General features: G+C 41.0%; 1 protein-coding gene across 4 annotated transcripts in view; it reads left to right on the top strand.

The window, feature by feature from the left end:
- eng (endoglin) overlaps positions 1-24,560 on the top strand; it is a 124,367-nt gene that overhangs the window by 5,024 nt on the left and 94,783 nt on the right. For all 4 annotated transcript variants that reach the window (XM_047050549.1, XM_047050548.1, XM_047050550.1 and 1 more), the window contains one exon: positions 20,128-20,276. In XM_047050549.1, the coding sequence (XP_046906505.1) occupies positions 20,128-20,276 (149 nt within the window). The remainder of the gene's footprint in view (positions 1-20,127; positions 20,277-24,560) is intronic.

Below are 24,560 nucleotides of genomic sequence, written 5' to 3'. Positions count from 1 at the left end.
TGCATCGTTACGTGTGGGAGCCACAATCGTCCACTTGTGGCTCCCACACAGAACGATTTCTATCTCCCTCGTTTTGCAATTAACAATCCATTTTAAACTTCCTCTTTTCCTCTCTTTGAGTGGGAAACACAGCTAAGCATAAAAGGCTACCGTATATTTGCTGTCTCACACAATTTTTTGTGTGAGACAGGCTATTGAAACACTCCTACAGTAATAGAGGCAGTTTTCAGATTAGGAAATTAGGGTTTTGATTTGTAGTTGATCTAAATCTCACAGTAAAAGTCTAGTCAGTGTGGTTGGCTTCGTCCATTTGTGAGTTGTTTGATTTAAGTTGTTAAGAAGGTACTCCACTTGTCCAGTAAGACATTTATCAAATACAGTGTTCAGCGTAAATGAGTACACCCCCTTTGAAAAGTAACATTTTAAACAATATATCTATTAACGCAGGGCAGTATAAAGTCCCAGTAGTCTTCATCTTTCATCTTTCGAAAGATGAAGACTACTGGGACTAATACTCTGGAGTGATGAGACCCAAGATAAATGTTTTTGGAACTGATGGCTTCAAAACTGTATGGTGTCGCAAAGGTGAGGAATACAATTAAAAATGCATGGTGTCTACAGAGAAACATGATGGTGGCAGTATCCTTATGTGGGGCTGCATGAGTGCTGCTGGTGTCGGGGAGTTGCATTTCATTGATGGCATCATGAATTCACAAATGTACTGCTCTAAACTGAAAGAGAAGATGCTACCATCACTTTGTGCCCTTGGTCGTCTCGCACTTTTCCAACATGACAATGATCCTAAACACACATCTAAGCCACTGTTGGATTTCTGAAGAAGAACAGGATAAAAGTGATTCAGTGGCCAAGTATGTCTCCTGATCTGAACCCAATCGAACACCTTTGGGGAATTCTGATGAGAAAAGTTGAGCATCACTCTCCATCCAGAATCCAATCTTTAAAAGAGGTCATTCTTGAAGAATGGAAAAAGATGGATGTTGCAAAATGTCGCCAGCTTGTTCATTCCATGCCTAGATGACTTGGTGCTGTCATTAACAATCATGGAGGCCATATAAAGTACTAGATGTAGTCTACTTGTTGTGGGGTGTACCCATTTTTGCATCACCCTAATTTGAGTTAAACTGATTTTATTTTATTTTAATAAAATTATTAAATTTACTTTCATGATATAAGTTAAACAGATGTTATATTAAACTTAGTCTTGTCAACATTTTAGACAATTGTTTTGTGTTCATTGAGAAATTGTTTAAAATGTTACTTTTTAAAGGGGGTGTACTCATTTACGCTGAGCACTGTATATACATTCAGTTAGCTCAACAATATGGGGGCAGTGCATTAACCCAGGGGTCAGGAACCTATGGCTCTTTTTTCAGGATTTTATATGGCTCTCCAATTTTCAAATGTTGACTGCAAATACACACTTGAACATGATGATAAAATATTTGTTTTACTATCAACATACTTGATTAATTTATAAATATAAATGTGTAAAATTAAATGAAATATGTAAAAACTATTTAGGTTAGAGACTAGCAGCTTAATATGATTGACAGCGGCATTTGGCCTGTAGCTAACCTAGAGTAAGCGGCCCCATTAAACTCGCCAACGTTCCGCCGACGTTCCAGACCCAATATCGTCCACGACCGTTCCTTCCGTTAATTTAGGGTGACCAGACGTCCTCTTTTACCCAGACATGTCCTCTTTTCGAGACCTAAAAAAAATGCGTCCGGCAGGGATTCAAAAATTTTCCGTGATTTTGCCTCGTCGGATATTTGTGTTTCTCTGGGTCTTTCACAAACTATTACGCCCTTAAAGGTTTTGGAAAGGGTATCTCCCTTATGTTCCACCTTCTTGCGCAAGCTCTGACTGTAGCGAGAACTGTCATTTTGATCAGATAGTGATTTTTCAAGTCCAACCAGAAACATCGGGTACTAGGGGTGCTGAAGGTGCTGCAGGACCCCCTGACACCACGAGAATTTAAAATCATATAACTTGAAAAACCACCACCCCCCAATAGTGAACTGGCCATCGGGAGCACCGGGAGAAGAATAACGATGGAAAACCTGGTTAAGAAACGGAGGGTGGGGCTGAAAAATGTAGACAAAAAGACTTCACCTTCACTAGACAAGGTTTTACCAATTAAAAAACGGCTATGTTTATTTTTACATAAATATGTTTATTTGTCACTCAAATAAAGGCCCATAAACTTGGCTGTGCATGCATTGAAAGGGCAGCTTTAGTGGTGTATATTATTATTGATGACAATTAAGCGTTACCCAGGGCCCCGCCCCCTTAGTTACTGTTGCTACGTCCGACACAATTCCCGGAACTGTTAACCCAAAAGCCTTAGCGAGTACGGGAAAAAGCGCTATAGCTGTCAGTGTGAGTGATGATTTTAGGAGTAATACCGCCGCGATATCCTCCAGATCCAGGCTGAAGGGACTGCTATATGCAGTGGAAGGATATATTCAAAATATTAAAATTAGCAATGAAGGGGAAACAACAAAAATCGAAGCCAAAGCATACAGGTGTCAAGTCGCCTTGTCTGGCCAGCCACGTCTCAGCAAACACACTCACAAAATGCTACGAAGATTAAAATAAAATACGTTTATAATGGCCTGTTGGGACGTTTTGTTCAACAATTATAGTATTTTAAGTTCATCGCAACTTGCTTGCGTTCGCTAGCTAGCTCAGCTTGCAATTTTACAGACTGTAAACATTTTGATTTCAACATTAACAAATGTGTTAGAGTGACTAGTTATGCACTAGTGGTGGTAACGATAGTAGTTGACATGAACCGTAACTGTTTGGGGATGTTCTCTCAACTAACATATCTTAGAAATCGTACGCTAGCAGCTTAACTTAGCTACCTTAGAGCAGACATATTTGTGTTTATTGATGTTCGCTAAATGAAGTTGGGAGTGGGGTCTCCCACACTGTTTAATACACCGCTGGCACCTTTCCTCTTGTGCCTTGGCCTTTGGAAATTGAAAGAAAATCAAGCCTCCCTCTAATCTGTCAGGATACCTTGTGTCAGATCGACACGTCCCGTAGGCACACAGTCAGATGTCAAAGCTTGATGGACCTTCTTCTCTTAGTACCGGTTGCTAGGGGTACGATTGGACGAGGGCTGTTCTAGGGAGGAGTTTCGGGAACGGTCAATTATAACGAATTATCCTGTTAAAACTTGTACACATAATAATAAAGAAAGGGAAATTGTAGATTTGCAAACACCCCTTTTCATATCATTTGGGTCGCGATGGTTTGTCATTTTGAAAATGTGGGTCGGCGAAAGAAAGTTTGAAAACCACTGGCATACAACGTTACAGTGAGCTACACTGGTTTAAAACTAAAGGTATATAATGATAATTTCACCAATTAATCATTTACTTGTAATCTAATGTTATAATAAATCCTAAAACAAACGTTTCTTTGTGAGACATGTTTATTATTTTTACCATTGAAAACAGATGTGTTACTGACTGCTGTCGTATGTGTCGTCCAACAAAGGCTAATGAAATAGCAGAATACCACTTCCGAAAGTAGATAAATAGACAAAGTAGATAATATCAGTGTATATCGTATTGTAAATTACATTTCCAGTGTCTTCTTTAGGATTATTTTTGCAGTGGGGGCACGCGGTGTGAAGCGTGTGTCCATGCTATTCTCCGACATGCACTCAGTCACTGCTGATAGACTTACCATCTCCCAGAAGTTAACGAGTGCACAGGTTTTGACATTGTGACGTTTGTGACTGTAGCTAGCTAGTTAGCCACCGTTAGCTTCACTTTTTGCCACAAAAACTAAAATCATACCCAAACCATCAAACAGAACGTCCACGCGAATACATTCAACGCAATCGGGACCAAGACAAACATTTTGACACCGACTATGTAGTGCAAATATTCATGTTTTTTAAGGATGGGAAAATAATAATAATAAAGAATGTAAAGACCAATTATCACCCTATGTCACACGATTGTCAAGCAGGCTCAACTGCGCATGTCGGTGGCATTCTGTGGCATGTATTACACTTGGAGTGTCGATCAGGTCATCATATATCTCTGGCCATAGACATATATACGTACATATATATACGTACATATAGATACTCATACGTATACATGTCTATGTCTCTGGCCACTGGATTGCAGGGCTTGACATTAACTTTTTGGAGGCACTTGTCCTTTGGGAAAGTACATTTACGTTTCACTTGTCTATGCACAAAAGTCACTTGACCCTGATACCTTTAAATAACCTGACCAAGAGATCGGGCAAAACTAGCCTGGCGGAGGTCAAAACGGAGGTCGCTTTCTCAGGCAAATGACGAATGAAACAGGCTCGGTTAAAGAAATCTGAGATGCTGGCTATGTTCAACAGGCTCGTATCTACAAAAGGCAGTCCTCCCTGATGTTTTTGGTGTAGAATGGAGTGAACGGGCAAAACTAGGCTGGCCCGGTCAAAACTAGCCTGGCTAACGGAGGTTGCTTTCTCAGGCAAATGATGAATGAAACAGGCTTGGTTAAAGGTCACATGAAATGCTGTTTTTGGATGCTTTTATATAAGCCTTAGTGGTCCCATAATACTGTATCTGAAGTCTCTTTCCCAAAATTCAGCCTTGGTGCAGAATTATAGCCACTTCCAGTAGTCCCACAATGAGCTTTCCTCAGAACGCGCTGTATCTGTGTCTGTATCTTTAAATGCTAATGAGGACGAGAGAGCTCCACCATGCGCTAATGTTTACAGTTGATGTATCGCAATGGCTCGTAGACCCGTTGCTGTAAGATGCCTTGAATTTAGCCATTCTCATCTGATAACCCTGGTTTGCAGAGCTGCACACTTTTCAATGTGGGGAAAGGCGGATATCGCGCGCGCCATAACACCAACAGCAGAACAATATCCACATCACAACGAAGCGTACAACACTGCGTTACAGAATGTGTATTCACACACATACTTCATGCTATCTACCTTTACATTAGCGATAGTACCTCAGCTGTTAGCTGCAGAGCTAATGTTACAGCCAGATTCTAAAGGTAGCAAGCTAGGTAACCATATAGTAAGCAACAAAATGATATAGTGTTAGTTGACTTACTTGTCCGAGGTTTGTAGCTGGACCAAGGAGTACTGATCTAGAATTTAATTTCAGACGGTCAGCAAGGCCAACCTTGTATTGGCTCAAGTTAAGTAAACAGTGGTGGCTGAAATGTTTGGTGCAGACATGCAAAACTTTGAGAAGTTGTGTCGGCGCATTTCCAGCGAAAATAAAATTAAGATACTGGTTGTGCAGAGGCTCGGATGAAGAAACTAAAAAAATACTTTTGTTTTCATTTGTACATCCAAGCACTGAGCAACTGTTATGCTTCCTTCGTTTGCTCGCTATGATGTGTCTCCAGGAAAAAACGATATCGCACTCGCCCTTGCATGGTCGTAGCTCAGTTTCTCATGGGCGGGCCAGATTATCTGTGCAGGCAAAGCAAAGGGGAGGTAACCTTCCTCCTTGTGACGTCAAACAGATTAATTGAGCCTTCATTTTCTCAAAGGCGGAGAAGGACACCCAGGGCTTGGTTTACACCTAACGGAAATGTTAGCCACTGGGGGACCAAAGGCAGGCTAGGGGAACTCATATTAATGTTAAATAACCTCCTAAAGTGACGTTTTCATGTCATGTGACCTTTAAAGAAATCCGAGAAGCTGGCTATCTTCAGCAGGCTCGTATCTACAATAGGCAGTCCTCCCTGACGTTTCTGGTGTAGAATGGAGTGAAATTCAACATTGTGCACACTGCCAGTGAGCGACCCGAGTCTGACTGAGGCAAACGTCAAAACAGACAGTGTAAGGGGTACGCAGACTCACTCAGATTGCCAGTTTTAAACAAATCACAAAAATAATCGGACAAGCTGGCTAAAAGCAGAATTCCCATATCTCTTGAAAGCTGCCCTGCTTGACTCTTTAGATGTAGAACATTATGACATGAAGACATGGCTGCCGGCCATCTATGCGGTCTACCGGCGACATTCTAACAACAATTTCAAGAATTTCGTGACCCTAATCAAAATTCTGATGTGACAGATCAATGGGGAATTGCTGTCTCTCTTAAAGGCTGTCCTCCTCAACCTTTTTAAATATAACTATTTGTATGATCCGTGTGGTCCTTTGCTGTTATAAATGCTATCCTTTCCCGGTTTTCTGCCACAACTTTGCGCGCGCATCCCGAATGTTTACAAACAAATAATTGGCCTGTATGAGAGAAAATGTATGTTGTGAGAATGTGTGTAAGAAAAGGTAGAAACACGATAGGTGGCTTTGCAGCTTCGCTTCTTGGCCCACAATGACTCAAGGCCTAGGCCTGCATGTCTCCTATTACAATAAATATATCTGAAATGCCAACATCCGTGACACTGTTGAAGCCATTTATTAAGGGCTAAAAGCAGTGACAAGTTTTTCATGCAGTAATAACATTTTTATAAATCCTTACACAATTCAGAGGGTACTGTAATAGTCCATAATCCAGAGGGATGTTGATAACCCTCCATACCTATATCCTTTCATTAGTATTTTTCACAATTGCTAAAACACATTTCTTGAAACAGTCATCCATTTTCTCAAAACTGTAAACACAAAACCAAATATTCAAACTCAATTTCCAAAACCTCTGACTCTTCTGGCAAAATCAAAAACTCGCTCCTAAACCATGTAACCTGTGCTCAAAATCAAACTATGCTTTCAGATCATAAACACAACCAATCAATATATAAACACTATGGAGCAATCATTAGACACAACACAACATTTTTTAGAACACAGCATCCAGGGCATGTAGTTACATGTAAAGAATAATTTGTTTATGTTTACACAGTAAATTCATTTACTGTAGCAATAAAGAAAACGGATTTTGGATTTTGAAACACTGGATTTTGATGTTTCAACACCCATTGACACTTTCCTGATGTATGACTATGTTTAGCCTGTGTTCTGCACCTCTCTTTCACCAACCATCTCTGGAGGATGGGATCCCTCACTAATTTGCTCATCCTAAGGTTTCTGTAAATTATTTCTCCTCATGTGAGTTTTTCTGGGAGTTTTTCCCTGTCATCCTTGAAGCTCGAGGTTGGCTGAGGGGCAGTTCTATGGGCGTATGTGAAGCCCTCTGTAACACTGCTTGTAAAAAGGGCTATACAAATGCTGTAAATTTGATTTGATTTGAAAATATTATAGTAACCATCACAACTTAGTACTTAGAACAAAAAAAACCCTCTGGTGTGCTGGATCCAGCCTAAAAAACACTCCACACCTATGTTACCACAGGCCAATTCCATTGCCTGTAGGAAATGTACCCTGGTATATTGGTTTCAGTCATAGACCTTCTACCGCCATGCAGAGAAAAAATCTTCAATTGGGTTGAGAAAAGGGCTGTATGGTGGAAGGCAAACATTTACAGTAAAAAATGCTGGTTCATGTTGAACTGTTCTAGTACACGGACACCACGGTGAAAGCTGACATTGTCCCAAACCAGCATTAGAAACAAGTGTGAACAATTTTGAGTCATTGTGTTTTACAGATGACAACTGTGTTGTAGTTGTGTTACTGTTTGCCGCCTGTGTTTACCATTTTGCAGGACAAGTGCATCACAGTGCAAAATGTGTTTAGTGAATGAGAATGTGTTCAGAGTTTTGCCAAAAGAGTGTCTGATTTGACAAATTGGTTTAGTTCACTGAACATTTGATTCAGAGGTTGGGGTTTAGTGTTTCAGCAATTGTGAAAAACTGTAACTTAGCTTCAACCCTTACGACAAATGGGGCCCTGGAGCAGGTTTTCATCAAGGACGTCTTTGTACATTGCTACATTCATGTTTCCCTTGATCCTGACTCAGTTCCTGCTGCTGAAAAACATCCCCACAGCATGATGCTGCCATCATCATGCTTCACTGTAAGGATGGTGTTGGCCAGGTGATGAGTGGTGCCTGGTTTCCTCCAGACATGATGCTTGACATTCAGGCCAATGTGTTTTCTATTTTTTGGTGTATATTATAAATGAGCAAAAAAATCATTATGTAGAATGTTGAGGGGAAAAAATGCATTGCATTTTGCAATACAGGGGTAACACAACAACATGTGGCAAAGTGAAGCATTGTGAATACTTTCCGAATGCGCTGTATGCCCACAAATACGATTAAAAATTACATTTTTCAAGGAAGTAAAACCATGTAATCTCAATTGGTTGTTCAAGAAACATATGTCCTGCAAAACTACATCGATCTTGAATGATTGGGAGCACCCAGTGTCCAACACATCACCGTTCCTTCCACCTGTTCCCCTGAAACAGAGTTAGTGTAGCCCATCGCTGGCTAAACAAATCTTTCCCTTTCCGAAAGCTGCCCTGCTAATTAATGCTGAGATTAACAGACTCTTGCTGGCGACATAGCAGTGGGGAACCTTCAGGGCCTTCTACGCCTTCAGAGAAGGCCTAAACAAATAATAAATAATAATATATTTAATACTAATAATAAAGTATTCAATAAATAATTTTAAAAAATATATATATCTCATTTAATTTAATACAATACATTGAATACATTTTCTCTCATCTATGTTTTATAGTTAAGCTTACTGTCAAGTTCATGTCCTGAAAACATGTTATCCAATCAGAATCGTCTGTAAGGCCCAGTTAGCTGGCTCATTCATTGGTTAGGACTTCACAAATCCTGGGGAAGGCCAAGCTGTGTGTTTTGGGGTGAAGAGTGACGGGCAAATCGACCAATCACGCTTTGATTTCAAGTGGGCGGGAACAAAACAAAACATCCTAGGCCTTCATGAAGTCCTAATGAAGTCCTAATCTCTTGCAGAGTGGTGAGAGCGGTTGAGAGACAGAGTCACCGTCCAAACTAGCCCAGGTAAATTAAAAAACGCATACATATGTCTCCGTTTGCACCTCCCGTCCACACTAATACGGCGTATTCGGACACTGAAAACTGAGCTTTTCGAATACGCTCCCCTAGCCGGAGACATTTGAAAACGCCGGGTTCACGTAGTAGTGTGGACGGGGTCCACGGAGCTTTTCAGATACGATGACGTTCAGTTGCCATGACACTGGGGTTAGCTTGCGCTCTATAGCTATAGCTAATGTCAAGATGAACGAACATGGAAGGTGAAAGAAATATGCTGCTCCATCTCTATAATTTATTTACCAGTTTAGTTAGTGTACTACTTTAGATACAAGTATTATCACTTAATAGATACGCGTTACTCCTACGCAGAAGGCGAGCGTTGTACTCGGTGTGCCTGAACAGATATTATTGACGTTATGGTCTATTTGTTTACATCCGTGTCATCGTTAGCTAATTAAAGGATTGCACTTGTTTAACCCATTCAATTAGCTAATCGTATTGTTGCTTTTCTCCACAATGATTTTTTTCTCGGCGGTGATGGCCGAGGTGAAGGCCCAGCTGTAGTACTCACGGTTCGCCACTGCGACATAGGTAATACCTACACCAACTTGAAGACACACATCTTGATAAAGTGGTGGTGGAACACCCTGTCAGTTATAGGAAAGAAGCAACCAAACTAATTAGAGACTTGCTGATGTTCCTGGGAATTGTATTTGTGTGTGCGTGTTTTAGATTGTGTGTGATTTATAGTCAACCTGAAAAGTGAATACACCTTTCAACCCCTTATCAAGACTGTCAGCTCAAGACTGTTTGTTTTGCAGCTATGCTGCTATATTAAACAACATCAGCATACTGCACTCTGTGTACACTATACTGTCAGTATTAGAGCACATTAAGCACCTCAAGAATGCGACTTGACAGGCATGGAAACTAATTGAGAGACAGTTCTCGTGCTTTTGAGAGATAAATGCGGTGTATGTTTGTGTTTGAGCATGCGCCATTGGGTTTGTTGTTCCGCCGTCTTCCGCAACAGGATCAGAAGTCTGACAAATGTCTCCCAGAGGTGTAAACAGGCTGCATGTAAAGACAAACTGTCTCCAGACCTGCTTTCATATCCTACCCAGAGTCAACATAGTGGCTTACACAAACACACATATATACATGTACAGTACACACATACAGTACACACATAAGCACACACAAAATCACAGAATCCTCACTCCCAAACATACAGATCATAAAGCTAACCCAATCAGTGATTTTTGATCGAGCATAGGGGCTTGATGGCCTATGGAGAAAGGTAAGTTGAGGGAGTGTACTTGCTAGTCTGCTCTATGCAGGGGTGAGAGGGCAGGGGACACTGCAGGCCCCTGCAGAGTCCTGATAAGAGCTTGTTTACCTTCCTGTGGATGGTCAGGCCTCAGTCTGCGGCTGCGGAAATGGTGGGACAATAGGTGTGTGCATGTGTGTATGACGGTGGGAAGGTGGGGGTCTTTAACCCCATCTCTTCCAACCCCCACCATCATGGCTCCTCTGCCCGACCCTTGACACAGTTTACTTTGTACATTAGTTTGAGGCACAGTCTCCGTCTACTTGTTTTACATGTGAAAAATGACTCTCCACAAGGATCGTTGATGACCACATGAGACCATGTTTTGAAAAGCACGTCAGAATATTCAAACCCATGAATTGCGGGTCTATAACCTACCCTATTACGATAGCCAGAGTTGTTTTTAACACCTGTTGACATGTCATACATGTCATAAATGGCTTCACCAGGTATGGTCAAAGAACAAATAACCAGCTAGAAGAAAAATGAGGAGATTGTGAGGTTTCCTTGAAGTTGTTTTTGGGTGTAAAAAGTAAAATGTGATTTACTTCAATCTTACTACAACCAAGACAAAGCAGAAGAATCTTTTAGAATTTCAACATATTCTTACTATGTTTCAACATGCAGAACCTTTTCATTGGCCTTTCATGCAATTCCAGTCTTATCAAATAGGGCTCAATTCCCTGGATTAAATTATTGATTGCAATATCTAACAGCGAATGTAGGTTGGTATACCCCAGGAATAAACTCCATACTACAGCAGATAAATGAGATGCAAAATATGGCTCACAGCAAAACTAATTTATGCCATTTATTTTTCATTAAAAAAAAAATCTGTCCACCCACACCTGTCAAAGTGAACATTAGTTGGATCTGTTGAGTGTTTCGGACGACTCAATAGGGAAAGTTACCATTTCTTGGAAATTGCATTTTGCTGGCAAGCCATTGAGCTTTTCCTTGCATGCATCTTTAATGTCAGAGTTTGGGTGTGGGTGTGTCAGTGCTTTTGTGCAGACAAATAAAATAACACTTTAAAACCAACACTACCAGTTTGTACCATAGGGGGGGGGGGGGGGCAGGTAGGTCTGATAAAATAGATTGAGACATAGGGAGGGATGCAGGGAGCACTGTTTCTATACCTCATTTACCACAAAACCGCTTAAAGGGATAGGCAGCATTTCCGGGTCAGGAATAGGGGTCTGACTAACTGTAGTTCATATCCCCAATAATTTGTAAATAGGGGGCCGTCACACAAGAGCTACACACGGAGCGTCTCTGTCACTATCCCTTTCACAAATGCATATACAGTGGCTCATCCAAACATTCACACTCCTTGGTAAACAATGCTACATGCATGCACACACATGTTGACTATCAGAGTTGATTGAGGACTGCAATATCTTTTATGGAGAGGATCAGGCTGTTGAGTGGACAAGCAGGGCCAGAATAACAGGAAACAGGCCTTTACCAGGAGGGCAGGCAGTAAAAAGGGATTAGTAACAGGGGGAGATCTACATCTCTCTGTCTGAGATAACCGTTGATTAGGGGAAGATGAAGAAAGAGTGGCTTTTGGGTGTACCAGTGTCCTTGTTCTTTTGTTCTTTTTCTTTTGTTTGTCCCCTCTTTATGTGGACAATGCCTTGCCTTGCCACTCTGTCATAATTTGGCAAGCTATCTAAACATGGCATTTCCTGTTGCCCTCAAGAACGTTGTTGTTTCCTGCCCTCCCCCCCATCCCCCCACCCTCCTCGGTTCTTCCCTCCATCTCATTCACCAACCCTTTCCTTCTATGCATTGTATCTGTGACTTACAGTTTTTTTCAGTTGCTAACAAGCATTTGTCCAAACAGTTGAAAACATTTTAAAACTCTAAACACAATTAGCACAGCATCAGTCTTTTTTGGCCATACAATTTACATATTTCATGTCTTTTTCACACAATATGCAGTCAGTGAACACATTTCCACAACGCTTACATTTTCTTAACAGACAAGCTATACCTCCCAACAAAATGATGGATTGTTTGTGTAGTATTTACGAATGTTAACAGACAACATCCCACAATAGCAAAAACTATTATCCACACTTTGGATACAGTATAAAAACATCTGCTTCTGCAATGATATTAGTTCAAAAACAACATATCTCAGCAAAAAAAAAAGACAATTGAAAAATGGACACGCAGCTGATTTATGTTGGTTAAAGTGGGCCAACCACAGCTGATTCCAGTCTAACTTAGACTCAGTGGCAGGGGTTATTTCCTTCAATTACTATAAAAGAAGGTCTTTGAGGAGTGATGTTTTTGGAAACAGAAACAGAAAAATACAAACACTGTAATGTTTGGACGAGAAAGAGCAAGATAAAAAGCAAATCCGTTTTTTTTTTTTTTTACTGTTTACTAAAGGAAGTACAGTAGAAACACAGTATACAGTAATAGAACAGAAAAAGTTTTACAGTAATGCTTACAGTGAACAAAATATTGGTTTGTTGAAAGATGAGTATAATGGAGGCAACTGTTGACCACCTCAACTTGGGTTGCAGGCTTTCACCAGCCTCTCTTAGTGAAAGACCGTGGTTGATTACATGGTCAATGATAGTGGTACGAAGTATGACAGTGATGACAGTGGTACGAAGATCACTGACAACTGTTCTTGCAGCCCTTGGAATGCCACCACCACGCATTCTTACACCTCTACCTTGCCCTCTCCTTGGGCCTGCTCTTATCCCCAGCCCTGCTCCTCTCACTGCACCTCCTTCTGCATCTCTCACTGCTTCTGCACCTCTCCCTCCATCTCTCACTGGGCCTGCTCAAATCTCCCTGGGCCACTGAAATGTGTTTGTATGTGGACATACAGTTCCTTACCAATACATTTAGTGTAAAAGGTGGATTGTATGTTTTGCATGCAAATACCTGAAACATAAGTCTATGCAGTTTTTATATCGTCAACAATAGCCAGTATTTTGAAACCTGGTGTACTTTGATTAACTGCATGTACCTTGTAAAGTGAAAACAAGTGTTATTTTTTGACAGAATAATTTCATTTTGAGTCAGATTTCCAGTGTTTTGGTAAAGTCGGTGTGTGCAGAGAAACATGTGTTCTGTATTGAAATGGAGAGTTAGTATATATTTAACAAAATGTGTTTTTGAGAAGAAAATTATCCATTTGGCCAATTGTGTTTTGTAGGTGTCAGTATGTGTTAAGAGTTTAGAAAAAGTATCCAAAGTATGGGTAAGCGCTTCTTAGCGATTTAAAAAAACTAAGACTTTTTTTGCACGCTTGCCCTGAGAAGCTTCAATAGTTTGACAATGTCTTGCTGTATGACACAACGTTTTTGTATTCAATTTTGTTTTGTATTCCTTGTAACCCCAGTTTTGGTTGTCATTATCTAAGCATTATCTAATTCTCTATTTGATTTAGATTTATCTTAATCATTAGAAATCTGATTTTCCATTTGGAGCTACAGAGCACTCAGCAAAAGGAATGCTTATAACCTTGATTCATTGTCTGCATTTATAATTCGGCTGATTGTTTAGGTTAATTCCTGTACTCAATCCTATCATACTGCCCAAGCATTAGGAGAAAGACAGCCTGAATGTAGGACATCTTGCCCCTTTCATATTCTCCAGATTATCCAATCCAAATCTATACTTGTCTCAATAGGATACACTCCCACAAAGTGAAAGGAACAGATAAAGCAAATCAATTATATCAGTGGTTCCCTGCACGGATCTCAACACCTTTCCAGTCTTTCTGACTGTTTGACAAACACAAACGTGCGGACACACACAGACATGCTCCTACATGTAGACATACAGACACAAAGAAACTGACAAACTTGTCAGATACCCCAAACATGCGTCAAGGCCAGGCTCTCCTATCAATTCTCAACCTGGAGTCCCCCCAAAAGTTTCATTAGCCCCCCCCAAAAATGATTATTAAAAAAATAATTCTTTTTTTTTTCCTTTCATATTTTAAATCTACATTTGTTAATTTCTAACTTTCTGCTGCAAAGCCTTTATTTGGTAAAGTTATTAAGTTATTAAAAAGTTTTTAATTATTATTATTTATTTATTCAAAATAAGCCTTCAAACTTCTATAGCTTTTTGGTCATGTGTCCTATAATCCTCCAATTCATTTCAGTGTTCACTGATGAGCATGCCCCGGACCCCCGAGGGGGTTCAGATCCTTGTCACCTTTTTCATCCCTGATGAGTTTGCACCCGTTTCTGATAATGAGCAAAGGTAGTGTGGTTTATACATCGTCTGACCTGACACTAACCCTGCGTCCTCCCTTAGACTACACCTCTTAATCACCTTTTTTACTTTTAAACGCTATATTACTGAAAACCAGATGCAAAGCTGTTGACTGATTAGTATTGCCACTAATATGTAGATGAAATTAAGCCCAAAGTGCAAATCTGAATATTTAGGGGCTCAGGGCAGAAGAAGACTGTGTGTATAGGCTTCTTCCGTCGAAAACTACAAGGCCCTGATATTCAGGACTACAAGACCCAGATATCATGGAACAGATTTACGACCCTACACCCAGGAATTTAGTGCAGATGGTCTTCAAGGCCAGAGCAGGCCTGATTTCTATGCAACTGTAATCTGAAGCCCCTAGAGTAAGAGACCAATGGTGTGAGACATGCATTATGCATCTGTGAATAACTATAATGCACTCATGAATAAATATCACCAAATAATGGAGAGTAATAATATAAGCAAATGTCCGGAGAAAAATGGATTCGAATAAACACTTTGCATCATACTTTGCTGCCGTTTCTGTGCTGTTTTAAAACTTTGATATTGGTTAAAAACTTAGATTAATATTTCTCCGACAGGAGGATGTACAGTCAAGTAAGTTCTTATGAACAGAATGTAACTGAAGTTAATCCGAGTGTTTGGGAATTTACAAACAGTAATCCATGACTTTCTGTTTCACAGGCATATATAGATGAGGTGACACACAGGCAATATTCCCTTATTCATACAACCACATGGAAAAGATAAAAGAACACAAATTAAATGCAGCAAAAGTGTGCTTCACAAGTCAGCGAATGGTTGAAAAAAAAAGGTACTCCCGAAACTTAAAGTACAGCACACGGTCTGATAAATCAAGTGTGCGGGTCCTTCAACTGGTCTGCGCAGCCGTGCATGCACGCAGCTTAGAGGGAACATTGCCTCCATCCCAAACTAATTATTTGGAAGCATGCCAGAAAAAAACCTTTCCATTATCTCACAAACACCTGGGGCCTCATGTATAAACGTTGCGTATGCACAAAAAGCTTGCGTACGCTGGTTTTCACACACACTTTGTGATGTATAAAGATTTACTTGACGTGAGAATGTGCGGGCCGTCCGCAAAGTCTTGTCTGGCTCTGTAACATGGCGAATGCTAACTGAAAAGTGCCGAAACTCATCAAAAATTACGAAATAAAGGTTCCATTACTACATTTATGACGTTGACTATTCAAGAAACATGAAAATAAAAGTTTGATCATTAATGTGGATGATCACATCAAAATGCCAAAACCCAAAACGGGAAACGCTGTATAGCCTTCTGTTTAATTCGCCACCACTTAATAACTTCTGTTAAACTTGAGGGTGTCAAACGAACGACCAAATCACTCGGGAAATGGATGTCACGCTAACTCTATAGCTGCCATGCTGTTACGATGCGCCACCACTCGTTTCTTCATTTAAAGTTTTACATCGGACCATTTCTTCTTAATTTCTTCCATGGTCCGGTTCTGTGAACCCACAGCATTGATGGCCCTATAATAATAATTTTATTTGTAATGCACTTTACATTTAGCTAAATCTCAAAGTGCTACACGTTAAAAACAAGAAAGGGCGAAAATAGTGACAGTTTCCCACTCCGCCGACTTTCTTTTGTCGCTAATAACTGATGACAGGCTGCCAAACAGGACACAATTTCTCGCCTCCACCTCTGTTGTCAGAACCTCGATCTCACAGTCACTGTGTTTATTCGAATAAACGCTGCGGCGTTTAACATTCATTTTTGGTGCGGCGTTTATTCGAGGGCGGCGTTTATTCGAAGAAATATGGTAATCCAGACAAAGAAATGACCTTAGGAGCGCATTTATAGCCCATCTGCATATTCATTTATGGGAGGAGGCAAAGGGGGGGTCAGTGGCTCGTTCATGTGTAGTCAATCTCACGTTGATTGTGATTTATAAAGGAAAGGTGCAGAGGACCTGGCGTACGACTGGTTTTATACATGTGAATATTTCTGTGCGTAGGTACTTTTCGAGTTTTGGCCGTACGCCATCTTCTGGTATGAAAGCTGCGCAATCCTTTATACATGAGGCCCCTGGAGTTTGCTAAATGCTACTGGAATTTTGACTTGAACGATGTTCTATGGTCAGATGAAACACAATTGTGCCTTTTAGAAACAAACCCTCAAGATGGGTTTAGCATAAAAGGAACTGAACACAAAATCAGTTTTCTGCCATGGCCATCTCAGTCTCCTGATAATGAGACTCCTAACCCCATTGACAACCTGTGGGCTGAGCTGAAAAGGAGAGTGCCAAAGGAAGACCTAGGACCCTGGAGGATCTGGAGAGGAATGGTCTCATATTCCTTAATCTGTATTCTCCAACCTTAGACGATACAGAATTGTTTATTAGCAATGGGAGTTTGTTCAGAGCATTAAAGGTCACATGATATGCTGTTTTTGGATGCTTTTATATAGGCCTTAGTCAAAATCAAAATCAAATCAAATTTATTTGTATAGCCCTTTTTACACGCAAGCATGTCACAGAGGGCTTCACATGCGCCCATAGAACTGCCCCTCAACCAACCTAAAACCTCAAGGAAGACAAGGAAAAACTCCCAGAAAAACTCCCACCGGGAGAAAAAATGGAAGAAACCTTGGGAGGAGCAATTCAGAGAGGGATCCCCTCCTCCAGAGACGGTTGGTAAGAGAGAGGAGCAGAACACAAGCTAAACATAGTCATACAGTGTCAATGGGTTTTGAAACACCAAAATCCATTGTTCGGCTTTATAGACGTTGGATGGGACCGGGAAACTCGCTGTTGGCCGTCATGGAGACTGGATTCCGGGTGACGACCTGGTTCAGCGTAGGCAGACCGACGACCAAGCAGGTCCTGACAGCTCAAACCCCCCACACCACAGGGAATGTGTGGGGGGGGGGGACAGAGAGGAGAGCAGGGATTAGAGAATGCCAGGAGCAGCTAACAGTTACAGTCATAATAGAATGAGATCCCCACCGGTCAAGTGTGGACTAGTGCAGCAATTTAACAGAGCAAAAAGGGTATTTGATGCAGCCCCACACACCAAAACAACGACAGCCCCCCTCAGTTGGAACATGAAATCTGTTCCAGGGGAAAGAACTCTAAAGTAGGTTATACTTATACGAATAAGGATGAAAACAACCAGTCCCCCGTTGTCTCCAACTAGTAATAAAAACTATAACAGTAACAATATACAGCAACGGAACTATAATAATAATACTTACAATATACAGTAACAGGTTTACTTTATTTGTAACATCTAGCTGGGCAATGTGAACATAAGCTATAATTAAAATTTAAAAGTTACATGTGATACACACATAGGGAAGCACACACCCCAGGTTTACATAGAAAGTACACACATACTTCCCTTTAACAATCATAGAATTGACTAAACAAGAACGTTTTTAATCTAGTTTTAAATGTCGAGACAGTATCAGCTTCCTTAATTGAGATGGGTAATTTGTTCCAAAGAAGAGGTGCTCTATATGAGAACGCCCTACCTCCAGCAGTTTTTTTCTTATTTTTGGGTATTACCAGATAGCCGGCATTTTGAGATCTTAGAGTCCTTGCGGGGCAATAGGGTGCAAGGAGACCGGAGAGGTACAGTGGTGCCAATCCATGCAGAGATTTGTAAGTTAGTAGTAGATAGTTAGTAGTACTTAGTAGTTCCCTATTACTGTTATCTGAAGTATCTTTCCCGAAATTCAGCCTTGGTTCATAATTACAGCCACTACGAGCAGTCCCACAATGAGCTTTCCTCAAAACGCGCTGTTTCTGTGTCTGTAGCTTTAAATACTAATGAGGAGAGGGGCGGCACATGCGCTAATGTTTACAACGGATGTATCGCAATGGCTCGTAGCCCCCGTTGCTGTTAGATGCCTCGAATTTAGCCATTCTCATCTGATCACCCTGGTTTGCAGAGGTGCACACTCATAATAATTTCAATGAGGGGAAAGGCGGATATCGCGCGCTCCATAACACCAACATTATAACGGTTATCCAAATAACAAAGAAGTGTACAACACTGGCATTACAGTGTTTGTATTCACACACACACTTGATGCCATCTCTCTTTACATTTGCAACAGTAACTCAGCTGTTAGCTGCAGAGCTAATGTTACAGCCACAAGGGTAGCAAGCTAGGTAACCATATACAGTAAAGCAACAAAATGATATAGCGTTAGTTAACTTACTTTTCCAAGGTTTGTAGCTTGATCAAGGAGATTTAGTAATGATCTAGAATTTAATATCGGCAAGGCCAGCTTTGTGTTGGCTCAAGTTGAGGAAACAGTGATGAAGAAAGTGTTCATCTCTTCATAAACGGAGTGACTAAGTTCAGTTGAGTTCTGGATTTTAATAAGTATTATCAATTTGCAGATTGGGAGAGAAAACCAGACCTCTGACAATAAATGACAACACAACACCAGGCTTAGGTCTCGATCATGTCTCTCGGCTCTGAATGCCGGAGGACCATCTTTTATAGGGCACAAGAATGTAAACATAGATAGTATAGTGACAGTCAGGCAGTAATGACATTACAACAGTCTCAGAGAAAGATATTCACAGCTCCCAACACATGACCACTCAGACTAGAGAGTTCATAGTTGGAGCTCTCCTTGTAGTCATGACAAGGAACATTTAGCCAGCACTTTCTCCTGATCCCGAACATCTATTAACCCTGACACCATGTACTCTTATTAATAGCAAGCTTACATGACAACATACTAACTAGTATCCAATGACTAGTTCTATCGATTAGTGAATAATGTAAGCACACAGGAAATAGCAATTTCTTCCACAACAGTAGTGGCTGAAATGTTTGGCGCAGACAAATAAAACTTTGAGAAGTTGTGTCGGCGCATTTCCAGCGAAAATACAATTAAGATACTGGTTGTGCAGAGGCTTGGATGAAGGAACTAAAAAAATACTTTTGTTTAGATTTGTACATCTAAACAATGAGCAACTGTTATGCTTCGTTCATTTGCTAGCCATGATGTCTCTCCAGGAAAAAACGATATCTTGCCTTCGCACGATCGTAGCTCAGTTTCTCATTGGCGGGCCAGATTACCTGGGCGGGCAAAGCAGAGAGAAGGGCGGTAGCCTGGCTCCTTGTGACGTCGCAAGGAGCAGATTTTCAAACAGAGCTTTTGAGCCCTTTCTCAAAGGCGGAGACGAACCCCCAGGGCTTGGTTTACACCTATCGAAAATCCTAGCCACTGGGGGACCAAAGGCAGGCTAGGGGAACTCATCTTAATGTTAAATAACCTCCTAAAGTGAAGTTTTCATGTCATGTGACCTTTAAATGTAGGGGTGCCAATAAGTGTGGCACTAGTTTCGTAAAAAATCAGGAAAGCAACGCCCTGTTAAAGTCTGGACCTCTAGCCTGATTGGATGAGTGTCTCAGAATACAGTTTTCATTGTGCTGTGATGTGTTGGTGATTATGATAAATGTACATGCTCTTTTTAATTGAGCTGTTTGTGATATGGAACAAAATGGATGTCCCACTTTCCTCTGTAACCATTTTCCCCATCTTCCTTCTTTGATGGTATACACAGGATATCCCCACTCTGTTTCACCTAAATGTGCTTCCCCCGTTCCCTCACGCCAGCTTCCAGCCAGACGTGCAAGCCGGTGGATCTGCCTATCAGTCAGACCCCATGGATCGAGGTGCAGGAAATGACCATCGGCTGCTGGACGGCCTTCATCGGGGACGACAATGTTGAGGTGCACATCCTCAACCTGCATATCAGTCCTGGGGTAAGGAAATACTCTAAACTCCTACCTGTGTACTCAACAAATAAAATGTACTGTACACTAGAGTTCAAGCTCAAACCTCTAGTAAAAACATAATGCTTCTTATAGTAAAGTTGCTTTACAGCACAACAGTATGACTGAACTACGAACCAAGACGTTTTTGTCTGCAGACACCAGAATATCACAACAATATATCTGAAACTCTCACTAGCAAGAATAACTCTGAATCCCTGTCCATTATATAGGGAGGGGGAAGGTGGACTGTATTCTGTGAGAATGTGTTTTCCAGAGATTGATACCATATGACTGATGCATTAGGTTTCCCATGTTGCAGTGATGAATAAACACTGGTGACACACTCTTGGCGTCAGCTTGATATCTGCTAACACATGCCAGACATGAGATGGAGCTGGAGGTCTCCCCGGTTGGTAACTAACTGGGCTTGTTTCATGCTAACTTTGCAGTGTGAAAACAAGCCTGCCATACTCTACGGCTCTATCTGTGATGGGAATAGTGCTATTTCCATGGGAGGTTTAAGTGAATGTGATATTGAGATTGCAGATATGGTTAAAGTTATGGCATCTGATTGTAAGGGCTAGTTAAGTGAGAAGCAGACTGTAAACTTTCAAAAAAATAGAACATTTGATTTTGAAAAAACTTTTTCTGTCCATGCTCGACTTTATTTTTCACCTTCTGACTTGTCCAGACCAGATGAAAAATGTCTTACCATGTGGCATTTGATATCTCTTTGAGCAAATTACGTACCTGGGAAGTAAATGGAAAGTATTCCTTGTTACAAACCCACAGTGTGAAGAACATAACTAAACAAATGGTAAATGGCACTCAAGTGCTTTACATTTTTGCCTGTCATTCACCCATTCACATACTGTACATTCACACACCAATATCAGCAGAGTTGCCCTGCAAGGCTTTTGCCTGCCCCTTAGTAGCAACTTGGGGTTCAGTGCGTTGCTCAAGGACACTTTGACACAGGGGTAGGAGTCTCTTTTCTTTGTGAAATCTGAGGAAGAGAGGTAGATAGAGATAAGTTTAAGTAATTGTGCTTTCTACTAAGTTTTATAATCCGATTAGACGATGAAACATCGGTCTGTGTGGGCATGAGATTGTGTGTAAGTATGCAGTGGGTATGTGTGTGTGTGTGTCTTTGTATGCAGTGAAATCATGAACAGAGATTGGCCTCAAAGCTGTGCGAGCCCATGTACATTCCATAGAGCTTGTGTATCCTGCTCTCCTGGGGGGCTGCGTGTATGTTTGCTAGGAGAAAACAGAGGCTATGGCATTCATCAACACAACACTCTTATCAGGCCTAGCCATATTAAGTTAGTGGCAAATGCAAAAGTGGTTACTGAACCAATTAAAGACAACATTAGTAGCCTGACATGAAATGGTTTGTGAATTAAGATGATCTGTTTTGTCATTCCCCCCCCCCCCCCCCTATTAATATAATCTGTTTTGTCAGTTCCCCCCCCCCCCCCTCTCAGGGCCTGACTGTTTGTCTACCCGACTTTCCCCACTTTTTTTATTTTCTCATCCACTTTTTTGGTCTTCTCTAAAATGTAATTCAAGACTGTCCAGAGAGCGATAGATCTTACCGTCACACTTCTTCACAAGAACATTCACTCCACAATGGATCAAACAAACTGGCCTCCCCCTTTTCCATAATTTAACCAGTTCCTAACTGCTCAGCTGTAAACAATAATTCTGGAACATGCATATCCTCTGCTTGGTGGGTTAGGTAGGTAAAAAGGTGTTCAAGAGAAGGGAGTGGGTCCAGAGGGGAAGTGAGTCTGGCTTGGCAATCGATCCATAGCCAATGTTTAGAGGGGGGCCAAAGAGGACAGATTGAAAAATGAAAGGTGGGAGAAAGAAGGTGTCAAAGGGGGATATCGAGGGGGGAACTGGAGTTAAGAAAAAATCAAAAGAGAGTGAATAGGAAGGATAGTGTCAGGTCTAGCCAGAAGGGAGCAAGACAGGGCAGGAGAAAGGGGGGAACTGTTGTCCAGAAGTCCATTGATGTCACACTCTGGCATGGATGTTGGAGGTTTTGGCACAAAGCCGAGACTGGAGCCGGCTCCTGGTAAGGGAAGAGAGTCAAAAGAATAACGGGAAGCTGTTATGCATCAGCAAAGTCCCCTAAGAAAAATGTCTGTCGCGAAAGAGGGAAAAAATGTCAGAAGAGGAAAACAATTGTATCTTGAAAGCACATGACCAAAAATAGCAAGGGTGAATGATCAGGGACGGCAATGGTCCGCTGTTCATTGTTCCGTCTGAGAAAGCGAAAGGGGGATATGGATGGAGGAGTGGAGAAAGGAATGGGAAAAAAAGTTCAAGGAAGAAAAACATTTAGAGATGGATTGGAATGATTTTTAAAACTTGTTAAAGAGTAGCATCACTAATATGTGGGCGTTCAAATGAGGGTATTACAGCATATTTGTGATTCGAACATTCCAATTGAATGTTTTAAAACTATGTGACAAACGCATTTGTATGGCTTCCAAATGTACAAATTTGAAGGCTAGCAAGTAACACTAGCATGGCAGTTGCATTGCTTCGAGTATAATGCTAGGTAACTTAGCCTGGCAGCTAACTAAGCTAGCTAGCTACCTTTTCGGAAAAATAACTTGTGGGGACTATTGGAAATATTTGGAACTCACTCTTTAACAGGTTAAACAGTGGTGTGAATAAAAGTCTAGTGAAAGCGTAATAAAAATTCAGAGTTGTCTTACACATTAATTACAGTCAGCTATATTTGACCTTTTTGACTCAATAAACAATGAATGTATGAAATCCACATGCTAGATAACAGGAAATATGAATCCCACACTCCTGAATGCATTTGAACTTACATATTTTATCCAGTAAGCAGACATTTTTCTTAATAAAAAGTGACACACACATATAGAACATATATAACATATAGAACAGCAAATCAAGGATTAGTAAAAAAATGGACAGATCCATGGAATGGTTTGTATTAAGCCTACTATCCACATTGCAAAGAAAACATTTCAGGAACCAGGTGAACAATAGAAGTTGCTTTTTAAAGGTCACATGACATGAAAACTTCACTTTAGGAGGTTATTTAACATTAATATGAGTTCCCCTAGCCTGCCTTTGGTCCCCCAGTGGCTAGAATTTGATAGGTGTAAACCAAGCCCTGGGTGTTCTTCTCCGCCTTTGAGAAAATGAAGGCTTAATTGCTCTGTTTGAAAATCTCCTCCTTGTGACGTCACAAGGAAGAAGGTTACCTCCCCTCTCTCTGCTTTGCCCGCCCAGATAATCTGACCCGCCCATGAGAAACTGAGCTACGAACGTGCAAGGGCGAGTGCGATATCGTTTTTTCCTGGAGACACATCATAGCGAGCAAACGAACGAAGCATAACAGTTGCTCAGTGCTTGGACGTACAAATGAAAACAAAAATGTATTTTTTTTGTTCCTTCATCCGAGCCTCTGCACAACCAGTATCTTAATTTTATTTTCGCTGGAAATGCGCCGACACAACCTCTAAGTTTTGCATGTCTGCACCAAACATTTCAGCCACCACTGTTTCCTTAACTTGAGCCAATACAAGGTTGGCCTTGCTGACCGTCTGAAATTAAATTCTAGATCAGTACTCCTTGTTCCAGCTACAAACCTCAGACAAGTAAGTCAACTAATGCTATATCATTTTGTTGCTTACTATATGGTTACTTAGCTTGCTATCATTACAATCTGGCTGTAACATTAGCTCTGCAGCTAACAGCTGAGTTGCTGTTGCTAATGTAAAGGTAGATAGCATCAAGTATGTGTGTGAATACACATGCTGTAATGCAAGTGTTGTAAACTTCTTTGTTATTTGGATAACCGTTATGCTGTTGGTGTTACGGCGCGCGCCATATCCGCCTTTCCCCTCATTGAAATTATTATGAGTGTGCGCCTATGCAAACCAGGGTTATCAGATGAGAATGGGCAAATTCGAGGCATCTTACATCAACGGGGCTACGAGCCAGCTGAGTTACTGTCGCTAATGTAAAGGTAGATGGCATCAAGTATGTGTGTGAATACAAATGCTGTAACGCAAGTGTTGTACACTTCTTTGATATTTGGATAACCGTTCTGCTGTTGGTGTTATGGCTCGCGATATCCGCGTTTTTATCCTCATTGAAATGACTATGACTGTTCACCTCTGCAAACCAGGGTGATCAGATGAGAATGGCTAAATTTGAGGCATCTCACAGCAACGGGGGCTACAAGCCATTGCAATACATCCATTGTAAACATGTTGC

This window comes from Hypomesus transpacificus, unplaced genomic scaffold (genome assembly GCF_021917145.1).
Source record: "Hypomesus transpacificus isolate Combined female unplaced genomic scaffold, fHypTra1 scaffold_122, whole genome shotgun sequence".
Taxonomy (NCBI): domain Eukaryota; kingdom Metazoa; phylum Chordata; class Actinopteri; order Osmeriformes; family Osmeridae; genus Hypomesus; species Hypomesus transpacificus.
Note: the sequence above shows the minus strand (reverse complement) of the source record. Positions and strands in the feature narration are given on the sequence as shown.